General features: G+C 39.4%; 2 protein-coding genes, 1 long non-coding RNA gene and 1 pseudogene across 10 annotated transcripts; 2 read left to right on the top strand and 2 right to left on the bottom strand.

The window, feature by feature from the left end:
- The first annotated feature begins 599 nt into the window (after positions 1-599).
- Positions 600-16,144, top strand: LOC131254185 (chitinase 2-like; annotated as a pseudogene).
- Positions 4,424-14,630, top strand: LOC131253119 (homeobox-leucine zipper protein REVOLUTA-like). 3 transcript variants are annotated; one of them, XR_009174929.1, is made up of 5 exons: positions 4,424-4,546; positions 4,717-4,900; positions 13,007-13,077; positions 13,974-14,054; positions 14,397-14,613. XR_009174929.1 is itself a non-coding variant. In XM_058253950.1 (4 exons), the coding sequence occupies exons 2-4, from the start codon at positions 4,820-4,822 to the stop codon at positions 14,610-14,612; spliced, it is 486 nt and encodes a 161-aa protein (XP_058109933.1). In that variant the 5' UTR covers positions 4,424-4,546; positions 4,717-4,819; the 3' UTR covers positions 14,613-14,630. The 3 variants fall into 3 exon arrangements, 1 of the variants encoding a protein (XP_058109933.1); XR_009174928.1 differs by having other exon boundaries at positions 12,889-13,077; positions 14,397-14,570; XM_058253950.1 differs by lacking the exon at positions 13,974-14,054 and having other exon boundaries at positions 12,889-13,077; positions 14,397-14,630.
- LOC131253121 (uncharacterized) lies at positions 5,270-6,769 on the bottom strand. The gene is made up of 3 exons (XR_009174932.1): positions 5,906-6,769; positions 5,767-5,819; positions 5,270-5,659 (listed from the first exon to the last, which is right to left on the bottom strand). It is a non-coding gene; the product is annotated as an uncharacterized LOC131253121 (long non-coding RNA).
- On the bottom strand, positions 6,801-10,113 carry LOC131253120 (uncharacterized). Of its 6 annotated transcripts, none has more exons than XR_009174931.1 (5): positions 9,223-9,473; positions 8,773-9,032; positions 8,452-8,514; positions 7,772-7,922; positions 6,801-7,619 (listed from the first exon to the last, which is right to left on the bottom strand). XR_009174931.1 is itself a non-coding variant. In XM_058253955.1 (5 exons), exons 2-5 carry the CDS (start codon positions 9,229-9,231, stop codon positions 7,913-7,915), a joined length of 342 nt encoding a protein of 113 aa, XP_058109938.1. In that variant the 5' UTR covers positions 9,232-9,273; positions 9,763-10,113; the 3' UTR covers positions 6,801-7,912. The 6 variants fall into 6 exon arrangements, 5 of the variants coding, with proteins under 5 accessions (XP_058109938.1, XP_058109934.1, XP_058109936.1 ...); XM_058253955.1 differs by adding an exon at positions 9,763-10,113 and having other exon boundaries at positions 6,801-7,922; positions 9,223-9,273; XM_058253951.1 differs by having other exon boundaries at positions 6,801-7,922.
- Positions 16,145-26,898: the final 10,754 nt, after the last annotated feature.

Below are 26,898 nucleotides of genomic sequence, written 5' to 3'. Positions count from 1 at the left end.
TTAGCCACCCATCTTGGCTACGCCGGGTTGCCCATGCCGAATTTGCGAGATTCTTTCAGATCGACGACCGAAAGTCCATTTCAATTTCATTTTTACTATTTATAATAAGTTTTAGTTCGATCATAACTCTTGATTGTTTGAGCTTTAAGAGTTGTGCTCAACATGAAAAGGGCTTAGAAACATTAAGAGAATAACGTGGTTGGGCTAAATTGGACACTTAATAACTTTGGCTAAAAACCATGAAGTTATGTAGAATCATGACCATCTATAAATAGTAAGTTTACTATTCATAGTAAGTCATGTTTTTAGATAGTTTGAGTTGGGATTTTAATTCTGAAACTTCTTCCTAGGTTTGATATTACTATTTAAAGGATTGTAAATTCGCTTTCATCATCAATCAATCTATTTTTGAATTTATTAGAATTTATTTCTATTTTCTATTTCTCCTTGTCGATTCAAGGAATCTATGAGTCCAGACAAGCTCCGTGATTTGTAGTTATCCTTGAGGAAGACAGTGATCGATCTCATCACGTCCATCCTGTCCAAGAGATAAAACCATGATTGTTATAATTATTACATTTGATCATTGGTCTAATTCAATGTGTTTTGTAGCTGCTAACTCAAATCTTTTCCGAGAGTACATTGGTGCAGAATCTGATTCTGTGAGTTTCTCTGATGTGCCTATAAATTCCCATGTCGAGTTCCACTTCATCCTTGCATTCGTGATCGACTATTCCACAAAAGGCTCCCCATTGCCAACAAACGGGAAATTCAACATCTTTTGGGAGAGCACCAATCTGGGGGCCAGTGATATTGCATCCATAAAGAACACCCATGGGAATGTCAAGATAGCCATCAGCTTAGGAGGCGACAGCGTGGGCAATGGCTACGCCTATTTCCAACCGAACTCCATCTCCTCCTAGGTTAGCAATGTTGTCTCATCACTAACCAAAATCATCAAGGAATACAACCTTGACGGCATTGATATCGACTATGAGTACTTCCTTTCGGACCCCAACATGTTTACCGAGTGCATCGGACAATTTGTAACGGCTCTCAAGAATAATTGTGTAACACTACAAGAAAATAGGCCTTTAGCCACAACTTTTTAGCCTCAGTTGAAAACATGGAGGCTAAATGTGTTTTTTAGCCTTGGTTGCTAAGGAACTGAGGTTAAAAGTCTATTTTTAGCCTCAGTTGCTTAGGAACCGTGGCTAAAAGTCTACTTTTTAGCCTCAGTTGCATAAGAACCGAGGCGAAAAGTCTACTTTTAGCCTCAGTTGCATAGGAACCAAGGCAAAATGTCTAATTTTTAACCTTAGTTGCATAGGAACCGAGGCTAAAAGTTTACTTTTTAGCTTAAGTTGCATATGAACCAAGGCCAAAAGTCTAATTTTTCTCAATTGCATAGGAATCGAGGCTAAAAGTCTACTTTTTAGCCTCAGTTGCATAGGAACCGAGGCTAAAAGTCTAATTTTTAGCCTCAGTTGCATAGGAACCGAGGCCAAAAGTCTACTTTTTAACCTCCATTGCATAGGTGCTGAGGCCAAAAGTCTACTTTTTTAGCCTCTGTTGCATAGGAACCGAGGCCAAAAGTCTAATTTTTAGCCTCAGTTGCATAGGAATCGAGGCTAATCCATTGCATAAGAACCGAGGCTCAAAAACTTTTAGCCTCCATTGCATAGGAACCGAGGCTCAAAGTCTAGTTTTTAGCCTTAGTTGGATAAGAACCGAGGCCAAAAGTCTACTTTTTAGCCTCAGTTGCATATGAACCGAGGCGAAAAGTCTACTTTTTTAGCCTCAGTTGCATAGGAACCGAGGCGAAAAGTCTACTTTTTAGCCTCAGTTGCATAGGAACCGAGGCCAAAAGTTTACTTTTTAGCCACGGTTGCATCAATTACATATGAACCAAAGCCAAAGGTCTACTTTTTAGCCTCAGTTGCATAAGAACCAAGGCCAAAAGTCTACTTTTTAGCCTCCATTGCATAGGAAGTGAGGCTAAAAGTTTACTAATTTGGAAAAATTATGGATATATTTATGGTGGGCCTTGGGAAATTTTTAACGGTGAATGTTCAATCAAGTGAGCTTCAATCCCAATCCCAAGTAAGTGGCCCATTCGAGTTTCCTCTCAGCTATTGATCTTAAGCAAAGATGGACGGTGTGTGTCACACGAATGACGGTGGGCCCACAGGAGCTTGCACGGGCTCCCTCCAACGACTGATATAGGAACTGCGCATTCGAATACGATGCGCTGACGAAGAATACGCAGGTGGCGAGAGTGGAGACAGAGACAAACCTCCATTTTCCGGGTTCTATAAATAGCAATCTCTTCTTGCATTGCATTTCTCGGCAGCTTCCCCTTTCCGTCTTTGAGGGAAAAACCCTAACTCTCTTGTCTTCACTTCCATTGCATTTCTCGGCAACTGATCGCTTTTTCCAACACCAGATCGGCATTCTCCGGCGCCAGTGCTCAGCTCCCATGTCTGATCTCAAGCCCAAGACCGAGATCTCATTCGCGGGAACGTTCGCCAGCAGTGCTTTTGCCGCCTTTGTTGCAGAGGTATCGATCCTTTTCTTTTCCCTACTCTATTTGATTTCGAAGTTAGATTGAGTGGAATTTGGTTGTGTTTGCTTGATCTTGTTGTTTTGATCTTGATCTTGTATTTTTGTCCTTTTTTTTTTTTTGCATTTTTACTGTAAATTTTCAGTGATTCATTTTAGTTCGATTGAACAGATGTTCTTGTTTGATCTGGTTCTTTTTACCTTGAATTTATATATTTTTACAATTTTTCTTGCATTTTCTGCTCATCTAGTCGAATTTAATCAGTTTGGATTTTCTTTTTTCTTTTTTCTTTTTTCCTGTTTTACTGGATCTTTGGTTGACTTGTAATTGTTTGATATTTTTAATTGTAGAACTTTCGATCTTCATGCTACATTTGCCTGAATTTTCAGCATTTTCGTGTACATTTGCTGTTTAATTAGAGAATTTTGAAATGCATGAATTTTCTAGTTTTCTTTTTCTTTTTCTTGTTGCCTTTGATAGACATCAGAGAGGGCATTGGCTTGCATTTGATAGACAACAGAGGGGGCATGGATTTATGGAGGCTTGCATTTAGGAAATCCACGGATTTGACAATCCCTGCAAATGATAAATAGGGGAGATTTGAAATCCATGGATTTCACAAATCCTTGCCAAAAATCCCTCACCCCAAACAGCCCCTAAGTAATCAAAGCAGAAAAAATAGTGAACACGTTGATTAAGTGATAACACATGGGAAAAAAGAAAAGAAAAGAAAAGAAAAAGAGACTGACATCAAAGAGATCTCAAACCCGAATCAATAATGCTAGTTCAGAAGCATCCTCAGTGCATGAGTCACTGAGACTAGACCGCCTTGTCTATCTCCAAATGTACATGTTGGAAAGAGGTAATCAAGAGGTGTGGCAAGAATCCATACTTCCTCTTATATTTTCATAAATCTTCATGTTTTTAGATACCTTTCAAGAGGTCGTCTGGTGTGTATCATCTTTAAGGCCTAGCTGTCCTTTATAATATGGTTTTGAAGGGTGTGCTCTTTAGTGAGCATGGGTGTGACTTGTGAGGATCAACTATGGAAAGGTTAAGTCAGGGGTCCTCTAAACTCTGATTTCTTAGGACAGTTATGGCAAGGATTAGTTACAATTCACAACTATAGTCGTGGAAAATGATTTCCGCAACAAAATTTACATGCATGATTAGCCTAGCTTGTATGTTACTCAGTCAAGTCTAGATAACTAGGTCTTCAGTTCAAAACCGAGGTAAATCTGGAGTTGGAAGTCTTTGGAAAAGAGGGATCCTTGTCCATATCCTCGTCTGAGTATCTCAGTTTGGTATTCCAATTTTTTTTTCCCCCTTGAGGTGCCCGTGTATCATAGATCAAGGGTTACATTGTCACTGGAGGTGGTTTTGTACCTATATCTTGGTTGCATTCTGAACATTTCACTAGTTAAAAGATCCTTCTCCAGTGTTCTTGATCAGATGCTTACAGAAGGGGAGAGAGATCTTAGTCCAACTTCAGAAGGGCATGGAGCAGAACCCTCATAGAAGCATTGCAGTAATGTTACTAATCCTTAGCTAAACCCTGATCAACCATGGTTCTGTATTTTGTATGATAAATATTTTTTAGAGGTTTTTGCATATACAACCCTTCCTTTTAGCAATACAAGATAAAGCTCCCTCTAGTTTTCATATTTGTAATAACATCATTCCTTTTTTGTCCTTTATAAACAAATCCCCAAACTATGACTGTTTTAAGATGATAGCATAACTAGTGTTAGCTAAGCTACCAAATTAAGTTTTTGTCCCTTCTGATTTGGAAACATTAGTTACTCTACTAGGTTGTTAAGGTGATATTCAATATGATGTCAAAAACTGCACAAGTGGATTGTTTTGATCTTCTGCATGGTGGGGGCCACCTTATGCTCTCTGCTTAGATGTCTCACAGACATGCCTGGTTGGCATGCGTGCTGCGCCTGTTGTTCTGCGAACTTTTAGCCAAAGATTGAGCAAGTAATTTCTATACTTCTTCTTATTAATGTATTTATATTGGTCTTTCAAAATAAATAAATGTATTGTATTGCCTGTGTGCACATTCAGTTTTTTCTTGTTATCAATATATTTCTATTTTCTATTATGTGTGCACACCTTGAGTTTCTTTAAAAAAAAAAAACCTTTGGCAGGGGTTTCAATGATGCCATCAATGGATTCCATGATGATGGCTGGTCAGTGTTGTCTTCAGATTGAGTCCAAGATATAATAATTGCAATTAATTCAACCAAGAATATGGGCACCCATGTCACTAATGCAAATGCTCTCCCACTGCCTAAAGACATTCTCTGTGCAAAGGCCTCCATGTTAATCCAGGTAAGCTCTAAGCTTATTACAACATTTTTCTCTCTGCCCTCCTTTTTCAAATGATAGTGCTTTGTTATCAATTCCATCACACAGTTAATAGTTAATGTTGTTTCCAATTCTTATTGCATGATGAGAAGTCAATTGAAGCACTGCATTAGAAAATAATGAATCACTACACCAAAATCGTCGTTTAGGAACGGTCTAAAACCGCTCCTAAATGCTTCAGGAACGGTCTAAAACCGTTCCTAAATGAGTCATCGCAGAAATACAGGAACGGTTCAGAACCGTTTTGGGTACCGTATCAATTTTTAGAAACGGAATTTTAGGAACGGTTTTAAACCGTTCTGGTGCACAATTTTAGAAACGTTTTTGAACGCCTATTAATGTTGCCAATGGTCAGATTTTAGGACAGAATTTTAAGAACAATTTAAAACCCCTTTGTTCATTGTATGAGAGAGAGAGAGTGGGGAATGTAATCTACTTGTATTATATGCTAGATAATTACACAAATAAAAGAAGAAGACAATAGAATGATTCACACACATAATAATCTTTTCCTTTTTTTCTAGTACACATTTCAATTTCGATTCCAATTCAACATTTCATTTCCATGCTTCTATAATCCAAAAGGCCCCAAAATTGTTAGAAAAGTTGATTTTGTTGACTTCAGCCTTCACACTGTTGCAAGTATTTAAATGAGTATTTTTCAACTGTCTTCAGCAGCAAGGATGTGTCCTTTGACATAGAGCACAAGCTGTCAAATAGTTGCTGCAAAAGTAGTAAGAACAACAAAACCATCAGCATCTCAAATTTGAATGGTACAACACAATACAAAAGTCCCAAATTTGCCAAGAAATTTCTAGGCAAAAGTGTACCTTTTGTAGCCACATACATTTATGTGCCAGAACACTTGTTTCACTGCCTTGGTCTGAAAAAGAAAGACGTCAATGATACCTACTTGGTCTAGTAGTATGCTATGAAAAACCTGAGGTACAACCGTTTGAGTATCAATACCTAATTCTTTTAATGAAGATGCATGTTTCTTCAATTTCTTCAGGTGCTCAGCACAGCCATAAGCAACAAATCGTTGATCCCACAGTATTATAATCAGATGGTTGAGGAAAGAAGCTGATCAGTTGGCATATATCTAGCGATCTGCAATGCCAAAAGCTTACTTGTTCTATATCCAAATCTTCGTGGAAATTCAGATGAATCTGATGTAGCTGCTGCACCATTGCCATGCTTTTGTAGTACTAATTTGCAATTTCCCAATTTGAATCAAACTTATCATTTGTAAGCTCACGCAAGTGGCTAGAACGAGTAGCAACGGCATTTCTAAGGCAGTCTACTCTGAGGTAGCAATAAATGTTGCACATCATATGCAGGTTGAAGAAACCTGCTACTTGAGCTGGAATTGAACTCTCCATAAAGAAGGCCAATTTTCAGCTACCAGAACAGATATTGTCAGTAACAGTCATAACAATCTCCAGACAAGATAAAGAACTAAGAACACATACTTTAACAAAAACAGGCAAAAAGAAAATTGTTACATTCACTTTAAAGTAATGGACTTCACAAAGTATAAAAGTAATAGGGATCAAATGGAATTCTCAATTGTTGCAGGATTTAATAGCAATTTTCTTTCCTCTTGTTCTTCTTGGGATCAATGTTATGAATTTAGTGTTCATAAAAAAATTTGTGAGGCTATTAGACATGATTCAGGAAAAAAAAAAACATCATTGTTATACAAACTAATGAAATTCATATTACCATTTCTCCTTCCCTTTGAATAATGAAACTTGGTGCATTTCTCCTTCCACTTAGTGTTTGCTAACAGCAACAGGGGCTTCCAGAATGAACCATGAAAAAAAAAAGGATAAAAGAGGAGATGATGATTGATGAACTTACCATGAACGACAGAAGGCCTGCAAGTATGCTGCACATCCGCAACTTAAACATGTCAGCATGTGAAAGCAGTTAAACCAATTACCAAAATCCAAACAAACAGCATTCCAGCAACATAACTGAAACTTAGTTTCACCTTAGCTTGCCACAGACCACATTGGGTTCCAAGTCTCTGGATGAACTGAAAGAAGATGAAAAGAAAATTTTCAAGTTATAAGAAACATCACAAGTAACTAACAAATATCACACCAATAGATAGTTCAACTCATTTTGAGATACTACCTAAAAAATGAAGCAAATCCAAGCTCAAATAAACCACACCATAGAAAACAGTAGGGACAACATCCCATGTCAATGAAGAGTATGGATTCTCAACAACTTAATTTGTCTATATCATCTATTGGAGGTCCTGTGCTGATGAAATGCCCTTAGTACATCCACTTCCTCTTCCAGCCACCAAGGGAATCTCAAGATTCACAATCCTTTGACAAAAATAACTACCTTTCAGGTGTGAATCCCTAACTATGTTTTTATTGTGCGACTCCACATTCCACAAATTTATGTTGCAAGAAAACAACAAAATAGAGAGAGAAAATCAATACAGTAAAGACAGGCGCCTCAACAATCTATGGCTTTTGTGAGTTGGTATTCTTTGACACATCATCTTTCTTCAAACTTCCAGCTTCCTGCTACATGTGGCTCTGCCTAAAGTTAATACAAGCATGCACGAACTCTATGGAGGAAAGAGATAAAATGTCTCCTCCTGATGCACTTTCAGAAACCTATACACTATTACGGTATAGCTGAGAGCATTTTCATCATTCTGAAATAAAAATCATAAATTAAATAAAATACCTGCTCTGTCTGCTTCAGATTGCATATATTTGATTATTCTATCAACACTCCAGTCTGGAATATATAGTTTGAAAAGGAAAAGTCAGCAGGAAGAGAATCTCATACTCCTGTACATGATACCTTAAGTAGTGATCTGCTGTAGTAATGTGCATAAGCTTGTTTGGTTCAGCTTTACCAAGCCTGTCAATGTAGACAGGTCTTCCTTCTTTATCAACTCCATGGTACCCCTGAGGGTAAAAACACGGGACTTCTTCCAACTCTTCATACTCTCCTAATTTCAGATTAACATATGATTAATGTCAGAAATAGAAAACGTATTTGTTTATTTCCTATTTGTTCATTCAGTAAACGTATCTTCTCAAGATTGAATCTACTGGTAGATGCTTTCCACCTGTTTTAGCAAACCATAGTAAATTTCTTTTTAGAATATTGTCCCCAGGTTAAACAAAGTTCCAAATTTGTATGAAGTCCTCACATGATTCTTCATATATGTAAACAAAAATAGTTCCTCATATACATATATAGGTAGGTTTGCAATCTCTCACAGAATAACATTATAACAGAATCAACTTGCCAAAATTGCTATAAAAGAAAATGTTGATCATGATGGAAGTTTCTTAGTCTCGGAAAGGTCTGCATTTTCATCAATTGTCACAGCATTTCACAAAATACTTCTACCAAATTATCAATATCAGAAGAATAATGCAATACAGAACTAAAAGATTTTCCTTTTTCTATTGATAACTAAAAATCTTACACAAGACAAGCCCTTCATGATGGAAAAAAATGTATATACGGACCTATTCCATTCCAATCCAATAAGGAATCCAGCTTCTGCCAGTGCTGCTAAAAGATATACAGACCTGTTCCATTCCATTCCAATTAATTGTCAAAAGTTGAGACAAGGTTTACCTGTCTTTTCTTTAAATGAGTTGGTGGTTTACAAATAGGTTTCCCATATAATATGTAAAATATGGAACACAAACAGATGCACAAATAAAATCCATAGGAATGACAGGTTGATTGACTGCTTATCAGCTTGTAAGTACCGAAACTGAAAATATGCTCTAGCTGCTGAAGGAGATCAAATAAGTGAAAATAGAAAAAAGTATAAGCATCACCTGCAAATTTTATGAACATGAAAAAGTTCCAGAAGCGCCTTAGGAAGAGCTTCTCGAGTTTCATCAGACATAGTGGCCATCCCAGAGCTCTCCATTCGGTCTAGATGTCCTTTTGCTCTCTTATCAATATTACCAGAAGCAGCACCCCTACCACCAATACTTGGATATAGAGGATTCCTTGGCACTGCTGCCGTACCTTTTCTTCCAACCCCGTGAATAGCCTCTGAGATATTCTTTTCACGACTTGACCATGCTTTCTTCTGCACAAGCGCGGCAAAGAAAACAAAAATCATCCCATAAAAATATCAACTGATCAGTGTTATAATAATCGTCTATGGAGAATGGCAATTCTCGCCTATGACTAGGTGTCCTATTATAAGGGAAGCAAACAATACCAGGTGTCCTATTCTCCTAGATTTATCAGATCTGCCTATGACTAGAGTAACAAACCTTCAGCATATTGGGCTGATAAGCAAGATTACTTTGGCATGGCTCCAGAATCTGCAAAAAATATTGGCATATTAAAAATCCAAACCTGTGGAAACATCCCATATTACTTCCCTATAAATTAAAGAAAAATATCCAGTAAAACCAGATTACATAAAAAATAAGAAAAGAAAAATGGAGCAAATCAATAGAATATTAATAAATAGAATTAAGATGAATTAGCACTAGCACTAGCACAAGCACATGTAGAGAAGGGCTTTTAGCACTAGCACTAGCACTAGCACATGTAGAGAAGGGCTTTACTTGGAAATCTCTGGTGGAGTTGTTACTGCTACTGTTACTGTTACTGCTCAAACTTTTGTAGTGAACCCTACCTGGTAGCAATTGCACTAGATGTTCTCAAGCCAAGCTAAAGGAGGAGGTTGATGTCATGCGGGCAGTTGGTGGCTGAATTTCCATCAAGCTACCATGAGAATTCCTATGATGATGGTAGTAGAAAATGTGAACAGAAACTACAAGAATAGGTGCGCTTGTAAGTCATACCTACAAAACACATGAACTCTAGAGGCTCTTCATCAGTTCCTTTCCTCTCAAAAACTGTTCCATCTTCAAGTTTGCCAGTGTATTTCACTGAGAAGAAGAAAGACGGTCCAATGCTTGAGCATTTTTTAGAAGAACATCACGAGAGAAGATTCATAAAAAGTAATAATCTCGCGCTACTTCAGGACAACTGTTGAAGACGATTAAAACAAATGCAATTCCATCTGATCGTTAAGTCTGCATTTTGATGGGCAAGACACAATTCATAAAAGTGTTTTTCCCTGATATTTGAGGCACATGGCTGCAGTTCTTAAGCAAGCATGGGATATCAAGTAATGTGCAGCACATAACTAAGCATGCTTATTTCCCTGTTCTGTTAGAGAACCAAGCCTGCCTTGTCCTATTTAACCTATGGCAGTCAGGTTCACATAAGAAGTTTTGAGCTAGATTGGTAACATCTGCACAAGTTACAACTACAGCATTGGAGACATGCACCTGCCGCTGTCCATTTGAGTGCAGTGCACCATCTGATTCCACCATGGGATATTTCTTAGGTCCAAATAAATGCAAAACTTAAGACCATCCTAAATCACCTACACTTCAGCCACTGTGTTACAGATCCTGCCACAGATATTTCCCATTTGATCTCTACCGATGCCACCTTTTCCTCCACCCATGTAATTATCAAATGCATAGGCCCTTCTCACAAGCATAACAACATACACCTTACATGCAAAAATCCTCAAAACAATTTATGGCACATGAGAGATTCAGGTTTCACTATTCATTTATGGCACATGGAGAAGCTAGTAGTAGATTTTCATAGCAAGAATTTAAAACATTCAAAATATATACCTGCTACACCTACACTCAGGTCCCATTGTCCGAAGTTGTGTCGGCCTGTGACAAATCCACTCCATACATCAGTTTTGCACGACCACAATAGGACAGGATGATAAAAATCAGGCAGGTCCAAAACTCATGTGGGCCATACACACGAAAAAGCTTGGATTGAACGCCCAACATTGAAAATTTTGTGGGGAGTAACAGAAATTTTTTGTCAGGAGTAGATTTGACACAGGAATCTCTAGGGACCACAGCTTACGACAGCATGGGGCACAGGAATATCTTTGTGGCCGAAGCACAGGCAATCCGCGTCCATGTTCCATTTGAAAGTTTCTACGATAGGCATTCACCCTTCCAACGTTGACTTTCCTTTGGTGTTACCCACCTAAGTAAAGCTGGATTACAGGATAAAGAAATATAACTTGACGCATCTAATGGACGGGTTAGATGACTCCACATAGCCAGCCTCATGCATTTGAACTCATGACATCTTACTATTTTGGCTTCAAGGAAATGAATGACATCTGTAGCACTAGTTGTTAGAAAAGTTAATTTAAAAATAAAAAATAAAAAATTAGCAGCACTAAGATTTACCTTCAAAGTTAACACGACAAGAGATAATAATTGTAAACACAAGTGTTAGGAACATCCAAACTTGTATTGACCGATGAAAGAATGTACAAACAATAGAATGTAATGGAATAATACGGCTGATCTTTGCAGTCTGTGCATAACCCACTGTCGCTCCCACTGACCATCCAATCAATCCATACTGCATTTGGAATTCGTACCTGTAATGTTCCCATCTGTATTTCTTAGTTACATTCATCGAAGTGAATAAACAGAGGAGGTATGCCCTATCCGTACAAACACATGGTCTAAAGTGGTATGTGTTGGATCACTGCCTCTAATGAGGTGGATCAATGTTGATTGTTCCCCTCCCACATATCAGGCTAGTCCACTCATGGATGGGCCAAAAAATATGAAAGAAACAGAGAGATTAAATGTACAACAGTGGTACACGTTATTGGTTGATGCATTTCTTCAAACAGCTAACATGCAGATGTCGGCGGCCATGGACAGCGGCGGATATGGCTGCCTCCGCAATGGTTGCTGCCCAAATTTTGATAATCGAAAGGGGAAGTGAGAGAGACAGAGATGAAGGGAGAGAGATCGAGAGAGTATACCTTCGATTTTCTCGAGAGCATATGAAGGAGGAGGCAGAGCAAACGCGGAAGCCATTGAGATTGGAAGAGATCTCGATCCAAGAAGATTAGAAATGGCGGGGATTGATTGGGTTCTTCCACACTCACAGACATTCGACCGCCATTAAACCTGAGAGGGAGAAAGTGAAAATGGTTCAGATCTGGCCGACGCCGATCTCCATTTGAGAGAGAGAGAGAGAGAGAGAGAGAGAGAGAGAGAGAGACGAGATCGAAGAAAAGGGGAGCAAAGAGGGCGAGGGAGACGGAAATGGATGCGAAGTAGGGTTCGGGAGCTTTTGGCGTAAGAAAGGACTAAAATGAATTAGTAGTCTGCAGTAGATATAAAGCAATGTACCTCTTGAGCCTTGTAGGGTCCACTCAGAGGTTACTAATCGAATCCCTTCCATTCATCTGTTTCAAAATAAAACACTAAAACATAAGATTAACAAATAAGAAGATCCAACACTCAACTGGGACACACCAATAAAATAGTGGAAATAATACGTATACTGTTGAATACCGTTTCAAATCAGAAACGGCTCGAGTACGGTGGAATACCGTTTCAAATCAAAAACGGCCTGAAGCCGTTTCTGAACCAAAATCATCACCGTTCCAGTTAAACGATTTTGGTGTAGTGAATATGTAGAACTCAATGGTCAGAAACTTACAAATGGATTTGTTAGGCCTGGGTCTAAATTCCAAGTCCAATCTCTGACCTTGTAAAAATCGAAGTCATTACTTCTATTGCTTTCTTAAAATCTTCAGTGGCAACATTTGAGAATCTTGCTTGGCACTTAGGGTAGTTATGTAATTTATCCTCATAATTGTGTATTCTCTTTATTGACTCATCCACCAAATCGGAGTTCAAGTTAACTCAGTTCAACAGCTCTGAATACCAAGTCCAAACTGAGTCATCGAACTTGGCAAGTTTTCATTATTTGAATGAGTGGAACTTGGGAATAACACACTCTTTGAAAAGAGCTCTTGAAAATTCTAATAACAGTTGTACCAGTTCATTTGTGTAGTTTTCTTTACCTGTTGCAAGAATTGCTGAGATATTGTATGCCTTCCTTCCTAGAATGTTCCTCCTGCACTGCTGGTTCAATTTCTAAGGGAGCATCGTTCCAAATGGGCTGATTACAACATTGATGCGTATTCTGCTGCATCACTGAAAGCTGGCTCATATGCCTTTCCAGGATTAAGGCCTACAAGATTTTCTGGGAGCCAAATCATCATGCCTCTTGCTCACACAGTGGAAAACGAAGAGGTCTGTATGCACTTTTTATTCTAGTCATCTAAGTCAGCCTAACTTGGACTCTGACATGTGTTTGCAATTTCAGTACACTTGTGGAAACATAAAATCATCTTTGTAACCTTGCCTAGCTCTTAAAACGTAGCAATATGATATTTAAAATTTTCAATGCTTGAGCAATATAATATGAAGATTGAAGAAGAAAACCAAAGATTAAGAATATTAAATATAAAAAAGCAAGAGCCATTTCCCATTGTGTCAACACCTTCTCTATGTCAATACGTATCAACATGGATAAAAAACCTGTAAGCAGCATGCTCTTGTTACCTAAGTGAAGAACAAGTTTAGGTGCTTTAGTATTGCCTTTACAATATTGAGGATGCTAGGATATTTACAAGATGGTTTAAGTCCCAAGCTATCAAACTCTTCAAGTATCACCTAGAATTATGTAATCCCTAGATATTAAGATTAGGTAGCCAAATAAAATAAGGAAAAAGGATAGAACTGTCAAACATGTGAAATAATTGAAAAAATAAGATCCATATCTAGCTATGCGGCCATATCTAGCTGTGCGGCATATGTTTGAGAGAAACTTCAGAGTTTGGATTCCCCTTCATCAAAACAAATTCAAGGTATTGACAATTGACATTTAGTCTAGCCAAATATCTCAATATCAATTAGTCAACCATTCCTGTTAACTGAATTAGTGATTTTAATTTTTAATTTTTTTAAAATGAAAAGTGCATCTTTCTTTTTATTGAAATTTCAGTTATAGAAAATTTCTAGGAATCTCTAAGGAGAAATGTGACAATTCTCTTGAGTTTGTATTCATAATCTGACTTCCCTATTTTTATTCTATTTGTCTTTTTTTGCATTGATTCATTTTCTTTGTTGATGGAAAATACATCTAGTTTCTTGAAGTAGTTCGACTCGAAGGACATGTCATCACCCAAGAAGAAGCTGTTCTGTCAAGAGATATCCATCTCCTGTAGGTATTTGCTGCTTCTTTTTGCACTGAATTGAACTATGGTTTTTGCTGGTTTTTCTTTTACCTTTTTTTATGCTAGGAAGTGATATGCCAACCAGTCCCAAGCCCAGGTAATGGAGGACTGATGGCAAGCGGGCAGCTGGTCTTAAAACCTTTACCAGGCAATTATGAGAATGCCGACTCCAAATAGCTAGGATGAGGTCTTAAAACCATTAGTAGTTCTGTCACTTCCATGCTGAATCTTGGAACCCACTGATAGTCACTCTTTACTTTGTCCCACTCTGTGGTTTTATAAACACTCGCTGATGTTGATGCTGTAATGATTTTGGGCAATTCTATTTTGCAGCTTTGCAGTGGAGCTTTCTCCGAGCTTGTTTTTGCTCCAATCGATGAATTATTCCCTGATGATGCTCTGCTGCTACCGTCTGGTTTCCAAGTCTTTCCACTGGATTCAAAAATAGTTGAGTCTAAATCTACTGAATGGCTATTTCCTGAATCTTGTATTAAACTGGATGATATTATTTTTCTCCATCTATTTTTTGTATTGTTTTTCCTACCGTAATTGCTATTTGTATAGGGCAAAGCGTACATTAGACCTTGGATTTGACATCTAGTCTTGAAGCAGGCTCTGCCGTGAACCGCACAAGTGGAGATGCTTCTACAAACACTTCTAGCTTGCGCTCTGTACTGATAATCGCCTTCCAGTTCCCTTATGAAATCCACCTCTGGGACAATGTTGTGACCATGACTCGACAGTACTTGCAGAGTGTCATTTCATCCATACAGTGGGTTGTATGAAGCTACGAGTGTGAGAGTTGAATGAATTTGAATAAAAGGGGGTAGAGGGTAGTTTCTCACATGCCTTGAGGATGTGCTTAACCTGAAAATCAAGCAAGTTGCTGCACTCATCAGGTAGGGCGTGCTTAAGTTGAATACATATGGTGCTTGTCAACATGAGCTGTATAGATGGGAGAGGCTTAGCTAATCAGAGCTAACAATTTCAACTATTGCAAGCCCAGTGAATGGACAACTATTTCAACATAGAGGTTTTTTAAGTGTGTTTCCTTGTAGTACTCTATGTCTACATGCTAATGCTATGTAACAGTTTGTTTTGAAAACTTTAAATGGACTAATAACTTCTTTTTTTTTGGTATTGTGCTTTTATGAATGGATTAAAATGAATGAATGAATGACTATGCATAGGTTTATGAATTAGTTAAAATAAATGATTTAGCCTCGATTATTGATAAATGATGTTAAAAATTGAATTTAGCCTCAGTTAATACCAACAAAGGCTAAATCTATCTTTAGTCTCAGTTTTGCCTTAGTTACCTAAACTGAGACTACAACTCCCGTGGCTAAAAGCTTTAGCCTCGGTTGTTAGAACCAAGGTTAAAAATAGATTTAGCTTCGGTTGGAGGCAATTGAGGCTAAAATTTGGATTTAGTCTCAGTTGGAAACAATGGAGGCTAAAATTTTGATTTAGCCTCATTTAAAAAAAAAAAACTGAAGCTAAAAAGGTTCATTTTATCCTCACTTGAAGAACCGAGGCTATAAAAGTCATTTTAGCCTCGGTTGCTAAAACTGAGGCTAAAGTCTTTAGCTACGGGGGTTTCAACCTCGGTTTGGCTAACTGAGGCTAAAGGCTTTAGCCTCAGTTTTTAACCTTTTTAGCCTCAATTTTGAGCCGAGGCTAAAGCCCTCTTTTCTTGTAGTGTATTCTCATTCGCATCCATTGCACCATATGAGGACGAGCCAGTTCAGAGCCATTACTTGGCTCTGTTGAGGAAATATGGGCATGTGATTGACTACGTGAATTTCCAATTCTACACATACGATAAAGGGATTAGCATGTCGGAATTTTTAGGTTATGTCCATAAGCAAGAAGCTAATTACAAGGGAGGGAAGGTCTTGGTGAGTTTTAAAAGTGATGGGAGTGGAGGTTTAGGGCCTCGTAATGGATTTTTTGAGGCTTGCAATCAACTAAAGAAGCAAGGGAAGCTTGACGGTATCTTTTTGTGGTTAGCTGATGATTCTAAGAAATTTGGGTTTAAATATGAAAAGCAGTCTCAGGAGCTGTTAGGGTCAGCTTGATCTTAGGTTATGTATAATGATCTGATTTCATCTACGTAGATGAAGCAAGCTTCTTCTTCTTCTTCTTCTTCTTCTTTTTTTTTGGTAAGATGTGGCCGTCATAAATAAAAAGGGATTATACCATGGTTTAATAACCCGGAAACCGGCTCCATGCTCAGCTGGGTGGGGTCCATAGTATATACGTATGTATCTGAAAGTATGAAAAGCAGTCTCAGGAGTTGTTAGGGTCAGCTTGATCTTGTGTTATGTATTATCTGATTTTCATATACATAGATAAAGCTATAAGAACTCTATGTAGTGGGCTTTATTGATCAACGGTCTGGATTACACTCTAGTTGGACAGTTTGATTGAGTTAATCAGTGGGCCCCACTTAAGGTGATGTGCTGCGCAATCTATCTGCGCAGCAATGCGTATTTGGGGTGGAATGCTATAGCCTTATGCAAGGCAACTTGAGTCGAACTAGGACACAGTGATGTGGAGTGTAGGAGAGAGTTTTGATGGGTTTCAAACTCCCTCTCCATAGACTCTATATAAGAGTGCTGGGTCCCCGATCCTACACAACACTACAGGAAATTCCACTTATACTGACGAAACAATTCGTCGGTAAATGATAGTTTTTCATTGGTAAAAAGTATTCCCGACGAATTTTTTCGTCGGCAAATTCGTTGATAAATGACCGTGGGTAAAGGCTTTTACCGAGCAATAGTAAGACTTTTACCGATGCTTTTTTTCGTAGGTAAAAAACATTGACAAAACTTTTACCGACGAATTTTTTCATATGTATAAATGTTGACGAAAGTTTTACCAACGAATTTTTTCATAGGTAAAAATGTTGACGAAACTTTTACCTACAAAAGTTTTCGAAGGTAAAAATGTTGACCAAACTTTTCCCTACGAAACTTTTTGTAGGTAAAAATTGCGTACTTTCCGTTCGCAATGGTAAAATTTTTACCAATGAAATTAGTTGTAGGTAAAAAATGTTGACGAACCTTTCCTTACAAAAATTTTCGTAGGTAAAAACTGTGTAGATTGTTAAGACTTTTACCTATGAAATTTGATGTAGGTAAAAATGTGGATGAGACTTATACCTACGAAATTATTCGTAGGTAAAAAATGTGAATGAACCTTTTACCTACGAAAAATTTCGTAAGTAAGTATGTCGATGAAACTTTTACCTACGAAAGTTTTCATAGGTAAAAGTCTCTTCTTTTTTTTTTCTTTTTCTTTTTTTCAAAAATCAGGCAAAAATTCTTGATATACACCTATTACAATATATTTCATTATATTCACATTCACATCCATCCAAATACAAACCACATCCATATATACACAAATAATCTTATCCTCATCACATTCATCCACACACAAATACATATAAGTTTAACATTCGTATATAAAATAAATTATAAATAAAATACAAAAAATCACAAAGATGAAGGCGGAGGTGGTAGGGCATTAGATGAAGGCGGAAGTGGTGGGGCATCGGTGGGTAAGCATGCAGCGAGAGCCTGTAATATCTCCTTCATCTGTCGCTCATGCTCCAGTCGCATCTCCTCGATCCTCCTCTCCTGCTCCTCTCACCCGCATCATAAATAAAAATGACTCCTTCATACACAACCAATGAGGTAAATTGTAGGGCATAAGTACCACTGGCCACATACTGTACGAGCTACTCATATTACCAAATGGATTAAAACTATCACTTGTAAGACCTAGTCGAACATTGAGAGAATCCTCTGCAAACCAGTCATATTGCTTGTCCAAATTTTATCAGGCTTTAGAGTCCACAGGGTGCCTCAGTGTACTATCATCATGAACGTGTTTCTCCTTATGCCACCTCATATCTTCAACCGTCTTGCGAGATGTAAACAATCTTTACAATCTGGATTTCAATGAGAAGTACCTTAACACCTTTTGCGGGATTTTCTTACGCTTGGCTTCGTTATACTTCTACCTAGACTCTCCACATTCTGGACACTCTTCAACATTTTCATGCTCTTTCCAATACAATACACATTTATTTATACATGCATGAATGAGGATGTAACCAAGGCCCAAGTCTCGCATCAAGGATTTTGCCTCGTAATGAGACTTTGGCAATGTCTCACCGTCCAGTAATGCTTCTATTAACAAGTCAAGCAACATGCCAAACAATTTGTTACTCAACGATTTATTGTCTTCAAATGAAGTAACCTTATAAGAAAATTCAACTTGGAGAAGTTCTCGCACCCCGAATAAAGTGGACATTGGGCATCCCTCAACAACCTACTAAACTTTTCTAATTCGACATCACCCATAGGAGGAATATCTTGACTACTACTTGTCGCTGTAAAATTAGTATCTGCATTTATTCCCCTAAATACATCCCTTATGATATCTTGCATTTCGTCAACGTCTTCATCCTCGTCATCCGACACGATTGGGTGAGCAAGGACTTCAGTGGCCTCAACTCTTTGGTGGAACTCTTCACCATGATGGATCCACCAAGTGTAACTCTAGTCAATTCCAACTATGAACAAATCATCTTCTACTTTGTCTCAAGTATTATGAACCATATTCTTGCATTTTCAACATGGACACCCAATCCTATTGCCAGAATCTGCTCGATTTCACGTAAATTCCATGAATTGGTTAACCCCTTGTTTATACTCTGGGCCAAACCTATTCTTAGCTCGCATCCAACTCCTATCCATCTCTACAATGAAAAGATTAGAGTCAGTTTACGAAATAAGTTTAAGATTATAGGTCTAGATTATAGGTTTAGGAATTCGGGTTCGGGTTTGGGTTGAGGTTTAGGTTTAGGTTTAGGTTATAAGTTTATGTTATATGATTAGGTTTAGGTTTAGGTTATCGGTTATAGGTTTGGGTTTAGGTTGTATGTTTAAGTTATAGGTTATAGGTTATAGATTTAGGTTATAGGTTATAGGTTTAGGTTTAGGTTTATGTTATATGTTTAAGTTATAAGTTATAGGTTTAGGTTATAGGTTATAGCTTTAGGTTTAGGTTATAGGTTTATGTTATAGGATTAGGTTATAGGTTTAAGTTCAGGTTATATGTTTAGATTTAGGTTATAGATTATAGGTTTAGGTTTAGGTTTAGGTTTAGGTTGTAGGCTATAGGTTTAGGTTTAGGTTATAGGTTTATATTATATGATTACGTTATAAGTTTAGGTTTAGGTTTAGGTTATATGTTTAGGTTTAGGTTATAGGTTGTAAGTTATAGGTTTAGGTTTAGGTTTAGGTTATATGTTTAAGTTATAGGTTATAGGTTATATGTCACGTCCCAAACTTGAAAACTGGGCTCACAAAATTCTCGATTACTGAATCCAGTGCCGACAACCTCCGTAGTACCCCATTCTCGGCTCCCAGCACCTATACGCAAGATTTCGATCCTGAGATCTTACAAAGACGATTTTCCAACGTACATATATCCTGAGATCTTACAAGGATGATTTTCCAACGAAATCAAAGCTCCAAAAGACTGCTGCACGCTCCATGCTCAATGCTGCTACAACCTAACGCCATTTACATGCATCTATCGTGCATAAGCTTATAAAAAGCTTATAGGGTAGTGTAAGTGTGTGTATGAGGTAAGTGCCAAGTATACAATACAGGTCCATAATCATACGATATCAGAGTAAATAGAAATACTGGCAATCCATAAATCCATGAATGCTATCAGCCGTACCAAGGCTATGTGATGCATGACATGAATGCTAACGGCAATAACAAGGTTATGCGAGGAAAAAACGTAATAAGACAATATCATATACTGAGAACACAAAGCAATATGCAAATCCTGCTAAGTCCATGTAGGTCATATAAGTGCAGAAACATAGCAACCTAAAATGTCATATGCTGCGGATGTAATGCAATATGCGATGTGAATGAAATGACCAAGCTGGATTATGAGGTTGGGATGATAGTACGTAGTATTGCAGGTTATAGGGTCCATCACAAGGGAATTCTATCCAAACCAGTCACATACTTAAATTGGGATAGTCGAACACAATGTGGTAAACTCCTGCTCTCAGGTTGGTCGCGCGCCCCAACCGAAATCTTGGCCATCGTGAAGGTATACATAACAATTAATTGCACACCACCAGCTCGAGTGGATAGTGAATCAATGAATGATTGAGTAAAATGCTGAGTATATCACTCTTGCTTAGTAAGTCCACATATCAGTACCATACATCTCTGGGATCATCACCGGGGTCTAGTACACTCCAAACCAGATTGTCGCCCCATCGCGCGCAACAAAGTGAGTGGAAGAGATCTCACTATTCGTCTACTAATATCGGGCCCAGCTCGTCGATAGCAGACCCATTCCTCGAGCTAGTCAAACTCAGCCTAGCTTTGCCCCCTCTTCTCGGGCAGGTAAGCTGCACCCCCTTTCAACCGACCACGACAAAGTAGGAAACGCAACCTAATGGTATACGACCCTTATGCGCTCATGCATCTACTCGGTTTATACGTTGGAGCAACCTCTGGAACTAAGTGGGTTTAGAAAATTTCACCCAGGGATATCTAGAGCACCCCATGTAGAACAGATTTTTTCTGTCCCATCCTGCCAACCGCGATATGCCTGTGAAGGCTACGACCCTGATGTCACTAGGGCGTACAATGGTCATATCACAAAAAGTGAGATGCATGAGTCATATCATCCAGTTATGCATCAAACTTGCGTGTACCGCACGCTCATGTGAGGCAACTCCACCTATCAGGGAGTCCCATGATAATCTGCCCAATGGCATGTGCTATGATCAGTCACTCATATCAAGCATACATATGATGCGCATGGGCATGGATCGTGAAGCTATACTAAGCATGTTATAAGATGATGGTGTACTCTCCTCATATCAAGGATGGGCTTAGACAGCCTACCCATAACAAGAATGGGCCTCACAATGGGTGCAAGGGAAGGTCATAATGTGGACCTCTAACCATCATTGCCCATCAATGTGGACATTTAACTAACATTGCTCCCAAGTAGTGGCCCACATAAACATCATTACATATATTATAGTGAAATCACATATTACATTGACCCGTACATTAATCGCATTGGTCCTCACTCAAGGGCCACACATACACCACATCGGGCCTCGCCATACGGGCCACAAATACATCACAATGGGCCTTATCAAATGGGCCACAATTGCATCAAGGTGGGCGTTAACGGATGGGCCACAAATACATCAAGATGGGCCTCATGAATGGACCTTATACGTCACGTCGGGCCTCATCATATGGGCCTTATATACCACACATTGGGCCGCATCACATGGACCTAATACACATCACTATGGGCTGCTCACACGGACCTAACACACATCACTATGGGCCGCTCACATGGGCCCAATACACAACACTATGGGCTGCTCACATAGGCCTAATACAGATCACTATGGGCCACTCACATGGGCCCAATACACAACACTATGGGCCGCTCACATGGGCCCAATACACATCACTATGGGCCGGTCACATGGGCTCAATACACATCTCTATGGGCCGCTCACATGGGCCCAATACACATCACTATGGGCCACTCACATGGGCCCAATACACATCTCTATGGGCCGCTCACATGGGCCCAATACACAACACTATGGGCCGCTCACATGGGCCTAATATACATCACTATGGGCTGCTCACATGGGCCCAATACACAACACTATGGGCCTTTCATATGGGCCCAATACACATCACTATGGGCTGCTCACATGGGCCCAATACACATCTCTATGGGCCACTCACATGGGCCCAATACACAACACTATGGGCCACATAACATGGGCCCAATACACATCTCTATGGGCCGCTCATATGGGCCTAATACACATCACTATGGGCTGCATAACATGGGCCCAATACACAACACTATGGGTGTCTCACATGGGCCCAATACACATCACTATGGGCCGCTCATATGGGCCCAATACACATCTCTATGGGCCGCTCACATGGGCCTAACACACATCATTATGGGCCACTCAATGGGCAGCACCAATGGGCCTTGTATGCATTAAGTTGGCTGCATCAATGAGCCGCACCAATGGGCCTCATATACATTAAGTGGGTTACATCAATGGGCCGCACCAATGCATAATAGGTGGGCCTCGCACGTGCAGCAAATGAGCCTCACCAGATGGTCGGTGTGGATATAGAATACATAAATCAAGTGAGTCACACGTCCCACAGACAGTGTGGATAAAACATACATTGAGGCCGACCTTATATGATCTAGACGGTTAGGATATAACATATATCATGGTGGAGTCCCCACTGTCCCAACCAGATGGACGGTGTGGATTAAATCATACATTAAGGTGGACCATGTGTATAGGGTCCATGTCCAAGACATGGACGGGACGATGTGGATGAAACACTTACCTCATAGCCTGTCCCACATATAGATGGACGGCGTGGCTAAAATACATACATCAAGGCCTCAGCTGGACAGACGACGTGAATATACAACGCATGCATTATGATGGGGCCCACTGTCCACGCATGACTGAATGGTGAGGATCAAAACATATACATTACTGTAGTGTCCCACCGTCCAGAACAGATGGATGGCTGGGATAAAACACTTACATCTCACGCGAGTCCCTCAGCCGGGATGAAGCACGTACATTGAGGTGGTCTCACACCACTTGCTGACGTGGTACAGGAGCAGCAAGCTTCTAGTGTGAGGTATACTAGCCAATCCAATTCCCAGATGACTCCACGTGGTGGCCCACCATCTGGATGGACGCGTGGATCAAGTCCAGCAGAGGTGGGCCACATCAAAATGGATGGGCGGTGGATATACAATACATACAACTAAGGTGGATCCCATGTTGACAAAACAGGTGGACGACTGTGGATATCAGTCCCATAGGACTGTTGACATCATCACAGCAGTGGGTCTCACCATTTGGACGGTGCAGATTACAACATACACCATAGTGGTGCCATGTGTTGTATGCAGCACATGATTAAGGTGGGTCCCACGTGCTGTGCATGGGTAGCACATTATCAAGGTGGGCCCCATGTGCTATACATGAACAACACATAAAATGAATACAATAAGGTGGGTCCCACCTGTCCAGCACATGGATGGTGTGGATATGCCCCACATACCACACGTGGAACTTACAAGACTTGTTGACCCAATGCAGCAGCTATGTAGCTAGTGCGGTACACTAGCCTCTACACGCCCCGTTAATAGATGGTGCAGATGCCAAAACACACCACCATGGAGCCCCACATGATGGACAGCTGGAGTGGATGTCACGTACATCATGGTGAAACCCCACCGTCCCACCCATGGATGTTGTGGATATAGACTACGTACATTAAGGTGGGCCCACCCTCACACGTGCAGCACGTGTGGGGTGGGTCCCACCCTGCCAATGGATGGACGGTGTGGTATCTCACATACCTCATGATGATATACATCAGGTGGGTCCCACGTGGGGCCCACTATACACACACACACATATATATATATATATATATATAATATTATAATATAAATATTACTGTTTATATCAAAATAAAATAGCGTCCAGGGCCTCTGGATGCAAATACATTTATGGGGATATAATTGAGGTGGGTCACACGGCTGGATGGTGTGGATCTAGTGCATTCATCATGGTGGGCCGCAAGGGAGAGAGAGAGATAGAGAGACGGCGTGCGGTGGGGGAGCTTCGCCACTATGAGCTCCCTTAGAGCTTTACAATACATACATCAAGTGGGTCCCATTACATGTGGGCCCAACAATAAAAAGAATTAACGGTGGAGATCCCTTCTCCCCCAAAATGCAAGGTCTAGATGACCTTTTCATACTAGGAAAATAAACATCATGATAGGGTCCATGTAGAATGGCCCCATCATGGAATGAACATACGGAACATGGTGGGCCATCGGTCACACCTAGGGTCCAAAATGAGATCCGTACCATCGATCAGTAGGTCTCACACTTGGTCCATCATCAAAATAAAATCTAAGCCTATAAAACATCCACCTTAGATCTCTTCTTCCTTCTTCCGCCAATGCATGCTAGAGCTCCAAAGGAACAATTTCAATGGTTGAGATGAAACTTGGATGGTAGAGATGGGAGATAGGAAGTGGGCCACACAAAGCTCTCTCATGGAGCTTGGACATGGGTTGCTTGGAGAATGATGGAGAGAGAGATGAGAGAGAGAGAGAGGTTGTCAGAGAGAGAGAGAGAGAGAGAGAGAGAGAGAGAGAGAGAGAGAGAGATGAGTGAGTGATGGGTGTACTTGATGGGTGGAGAGAGAGAGAGTTGACTTTAGGGGTTGCTTGGTGATGGGGTTGTGAGGTGATGTATACTTGACATTTGATGGGATTGATGGGACATAATTTGAAATCTCTCTTGGGTTTGCAAATGCACGGCATTTTTCCTTGAACTGAAAGCGGGCCCACATCTTCTGACCTTGGTATCAGACCAGTGTGTGAGTTACGGCGTTGAAATCGCGGCGACGACGCAGTCGTAAGGATACAAGTCTCGGGTCAAGCTGACTCTGGATTACAAGATATGACTGAGGGTCGCATGCAACTGCCGGTTACAGATTGTGAGTCACCGAAATTCGACCGGGAGGACTGCAGAAGCCTACAGAACAGTACAGGCTAGGATACAGGTATCAAATTATAGGTTTAGGTTTAGGTTATAGGTTATATGTTTAGGTTTAGGTTATATATTTAGGAATTTGGGTTCAAATTCGGGTTTGGGTTCGGGTTTAGGTTTAAGTTTTCAAGTTTAGGTTATAGGTTATAGGTTATAGGTTTAGGTTTAGGTTTAGGGTATAGGTTTAGGTTTAGGTTTAGGTTTAGGTTAAGGTTATAGGTTATAGGTTTAGGTTTAGGTTTAGGCTATAGGTTTAGGTTAAGGTTAAGGTTAAGGTTAAGGTTAAGGTTTAGGTTATAGGTTTAGGTTTGGGTTATAGGTTTAGGAATTCCGGTTTGAGTTTAGGTTTAAGTTTAGGTTTTCAAGGTTAGGTTTAGGTTAAGGTTAAGGTTATAGGTTATAGGTTTAGGTATAGGTTGTAGGTTTAGGTTTAGGTTTAGGGATTTAAGAATATGTTTAGGTTATAGGTTATAGGTTTAGGTTATATGTTATAGGCTTAGGTTTAGGTTTAGGTTATAGGTTATAGGTTTAGGTTTAGGTTTAGGTTTAGGTTTAGGTTTATAGGTTAAGGTTAAGGTTAAGGTTAAGGTTAAGGTTATAGGTTATAGGTTATAGGTTTAGGTTTAGGTTTAGGTTTAGGTTATAGGTTATAAGTATAGGTTTAGGTTAAGGTTATAGGTTTGGGTTTAGGAATTAGGGTACGGGCTCGGGTTCGGGTTTGGGTTTAGGTTTAAGTTTAGGGTTAGAAAATCATTATACCCACTATAAATATATGTAGTTTATCTATACCGTCCATCTGCTTTTCCAGATCATTTAAGGAGTTGAAACCAAAATTGAATCATATCCAAAACTCAGGTGGACCATAACACAAGAAACAGTGGGTATAATGATTTCCATCATTGAAACCTTTCTACGGTTTGTAGTGATGTTTATTTATCATCCAACATGTTCACACGATCACACAGACTGTGATGAAGGAAAAAAATAAATATCAGCGGTTCCCACCTTCCAGGGACCCCCGTTCAACATCCGGATAGCTCCGACGCACATTCAGGTCTACTCCATCAATTTCGAGCTAATACATAAACACGGGCCTGTCCAAATGGCCAGGCTACCCATATTGTTGTTCATAGGAAATGGGCAGCTTCATCATGTCATAATAACGGTTCCCACCTTCCATGGACCCCCACTCAACATCCGGATAGCTCCGACGCATATATTTCTTTATAAATTTTATTTATTTTAACTAATTTACTTTTTTGTACATATATTTCTCTACAAAATTTGACCAATACTTCCATTCTGAATGCTCCAAAAGCCTTTAATCCTTTCCTATTGTATGACAGTCCCCTACACCTATTTCTTTCAAAACTAAATTTCTAGCAAAGTCAATTTTTAATACGCCATAATCATTTTTACAAACACCTACTGTAGCCCATATAACTTAAAGAATCATATACATAACCTTAACACTCTTATTTCTCTTTGTGGAATTGATCATACACATAATGAAAGCCATTGCAGCATTTAAATATATATATAAGAGAAATATTTAGACATTATTACATAGACGAAACTACAGACAGTTCAAACCAAAGAATATAAACAATAGAAATGAGATTAAGCCATTTCAAATATTCTACTTACCAAATGATGGTAGCACCAACTGCTATTTTCAGATTTTTTAGAAGACCGGCTAACAAAATCATTACCATCAAATTCTAATACTCTAAGCTGCAAGAATTTAGAAAATTAGAAGGAAAGAAATGGAAATCTTCCAACCTGTGAGAAAGGCGAATGAGTGCTATGCACATAAAAATACACTAATTGAAAGAGGTAGAAATCATATAAATTTCCTTCTTGTAGCCAATGTATCAGAATGTCTAATATAAAACAGGTGGCCAGTCTATCTCAGCACCTAGATGACCAGCAAATAGGAGAGGGAGAAATTTGACTAAGAAAAAGATTTTTCAAAATAAAAGGGGATATTTTTAAAAGAGTTATCATACTTTCTCTAAAGCCTCACTCAATTTGTGAGACCCGTATCTTAGCCTGTACTGTTCCGTAGGCTTTTGCGGTCCTCCCGGTCGAATTTCGGCAACCCGCAATCTGT

Source organism: Magnolia sinica, chromosome 8, assembly GCF_029962835.1.
Source record: "Magnolia sinica isolate HGM2019 chromosome 8, MsV1, whole genome shotgun sequence".
Classification (NCBI taxonomy): Eukaryota; Viridiplantae; Streptophyta; class Magnoliopsida; order Magnoliales; family Magnoliaceae; genus Magnolia; species Magnolia sinica.
The sequence above is the reverse complement of the archived record's forward strand: the minus strand, read 5'-3'. Positions and strand labels throughout refer to the sequence as shown.

Excerpts from the sequence above, each read along its gene's own strand:
- LOC131253119 (XM_058253950.1), top strand. The coding sequence starts at position 4,820 with ATGGGCACCCATGTCACTAATGCAAATGCTCTCCCACTGCCTAAAGAC. Across the intron at positions 4,901-12,888 it reads AGGCCTCCATGTTAATCCAG|AATGTTCCTCCTGCACTGCT; the intron begins GTAAGCTCTAAG and ends CTTCCTTCCTAG. Across the intron at positions 13,078-14,396 it reads ACACAGTGGAAAACGAAGAG|CTTTGCAGTGGAGCTTTCTC; the intron begins GTCTGTATGCAC and ends TCTATTTTGCAG.
- LOC131253120 (XM_058253951.1), bottom strand. The coding sequence starts at position 9,324 with ATGGGATGTTTCCACAGGTTTGGATTTTTAATATGCCAATATTTTTTG. Across the intron at positions 9,033-9,222 it reads ATCAGCCCAATATGCTGAAG|AAGAAAGCATGGTCAAGTCG; the intron begins GTTTGTTACTCT and ends GCGCTTGTGCAG. Across the intron at positions 8,515-8,772 it reads CATGTTCATAAAATTTGCAG|GTCTGTATATCTTTTAGCAG; the intron begins GTGATGCTTATA and ends GGAATGGAACAG.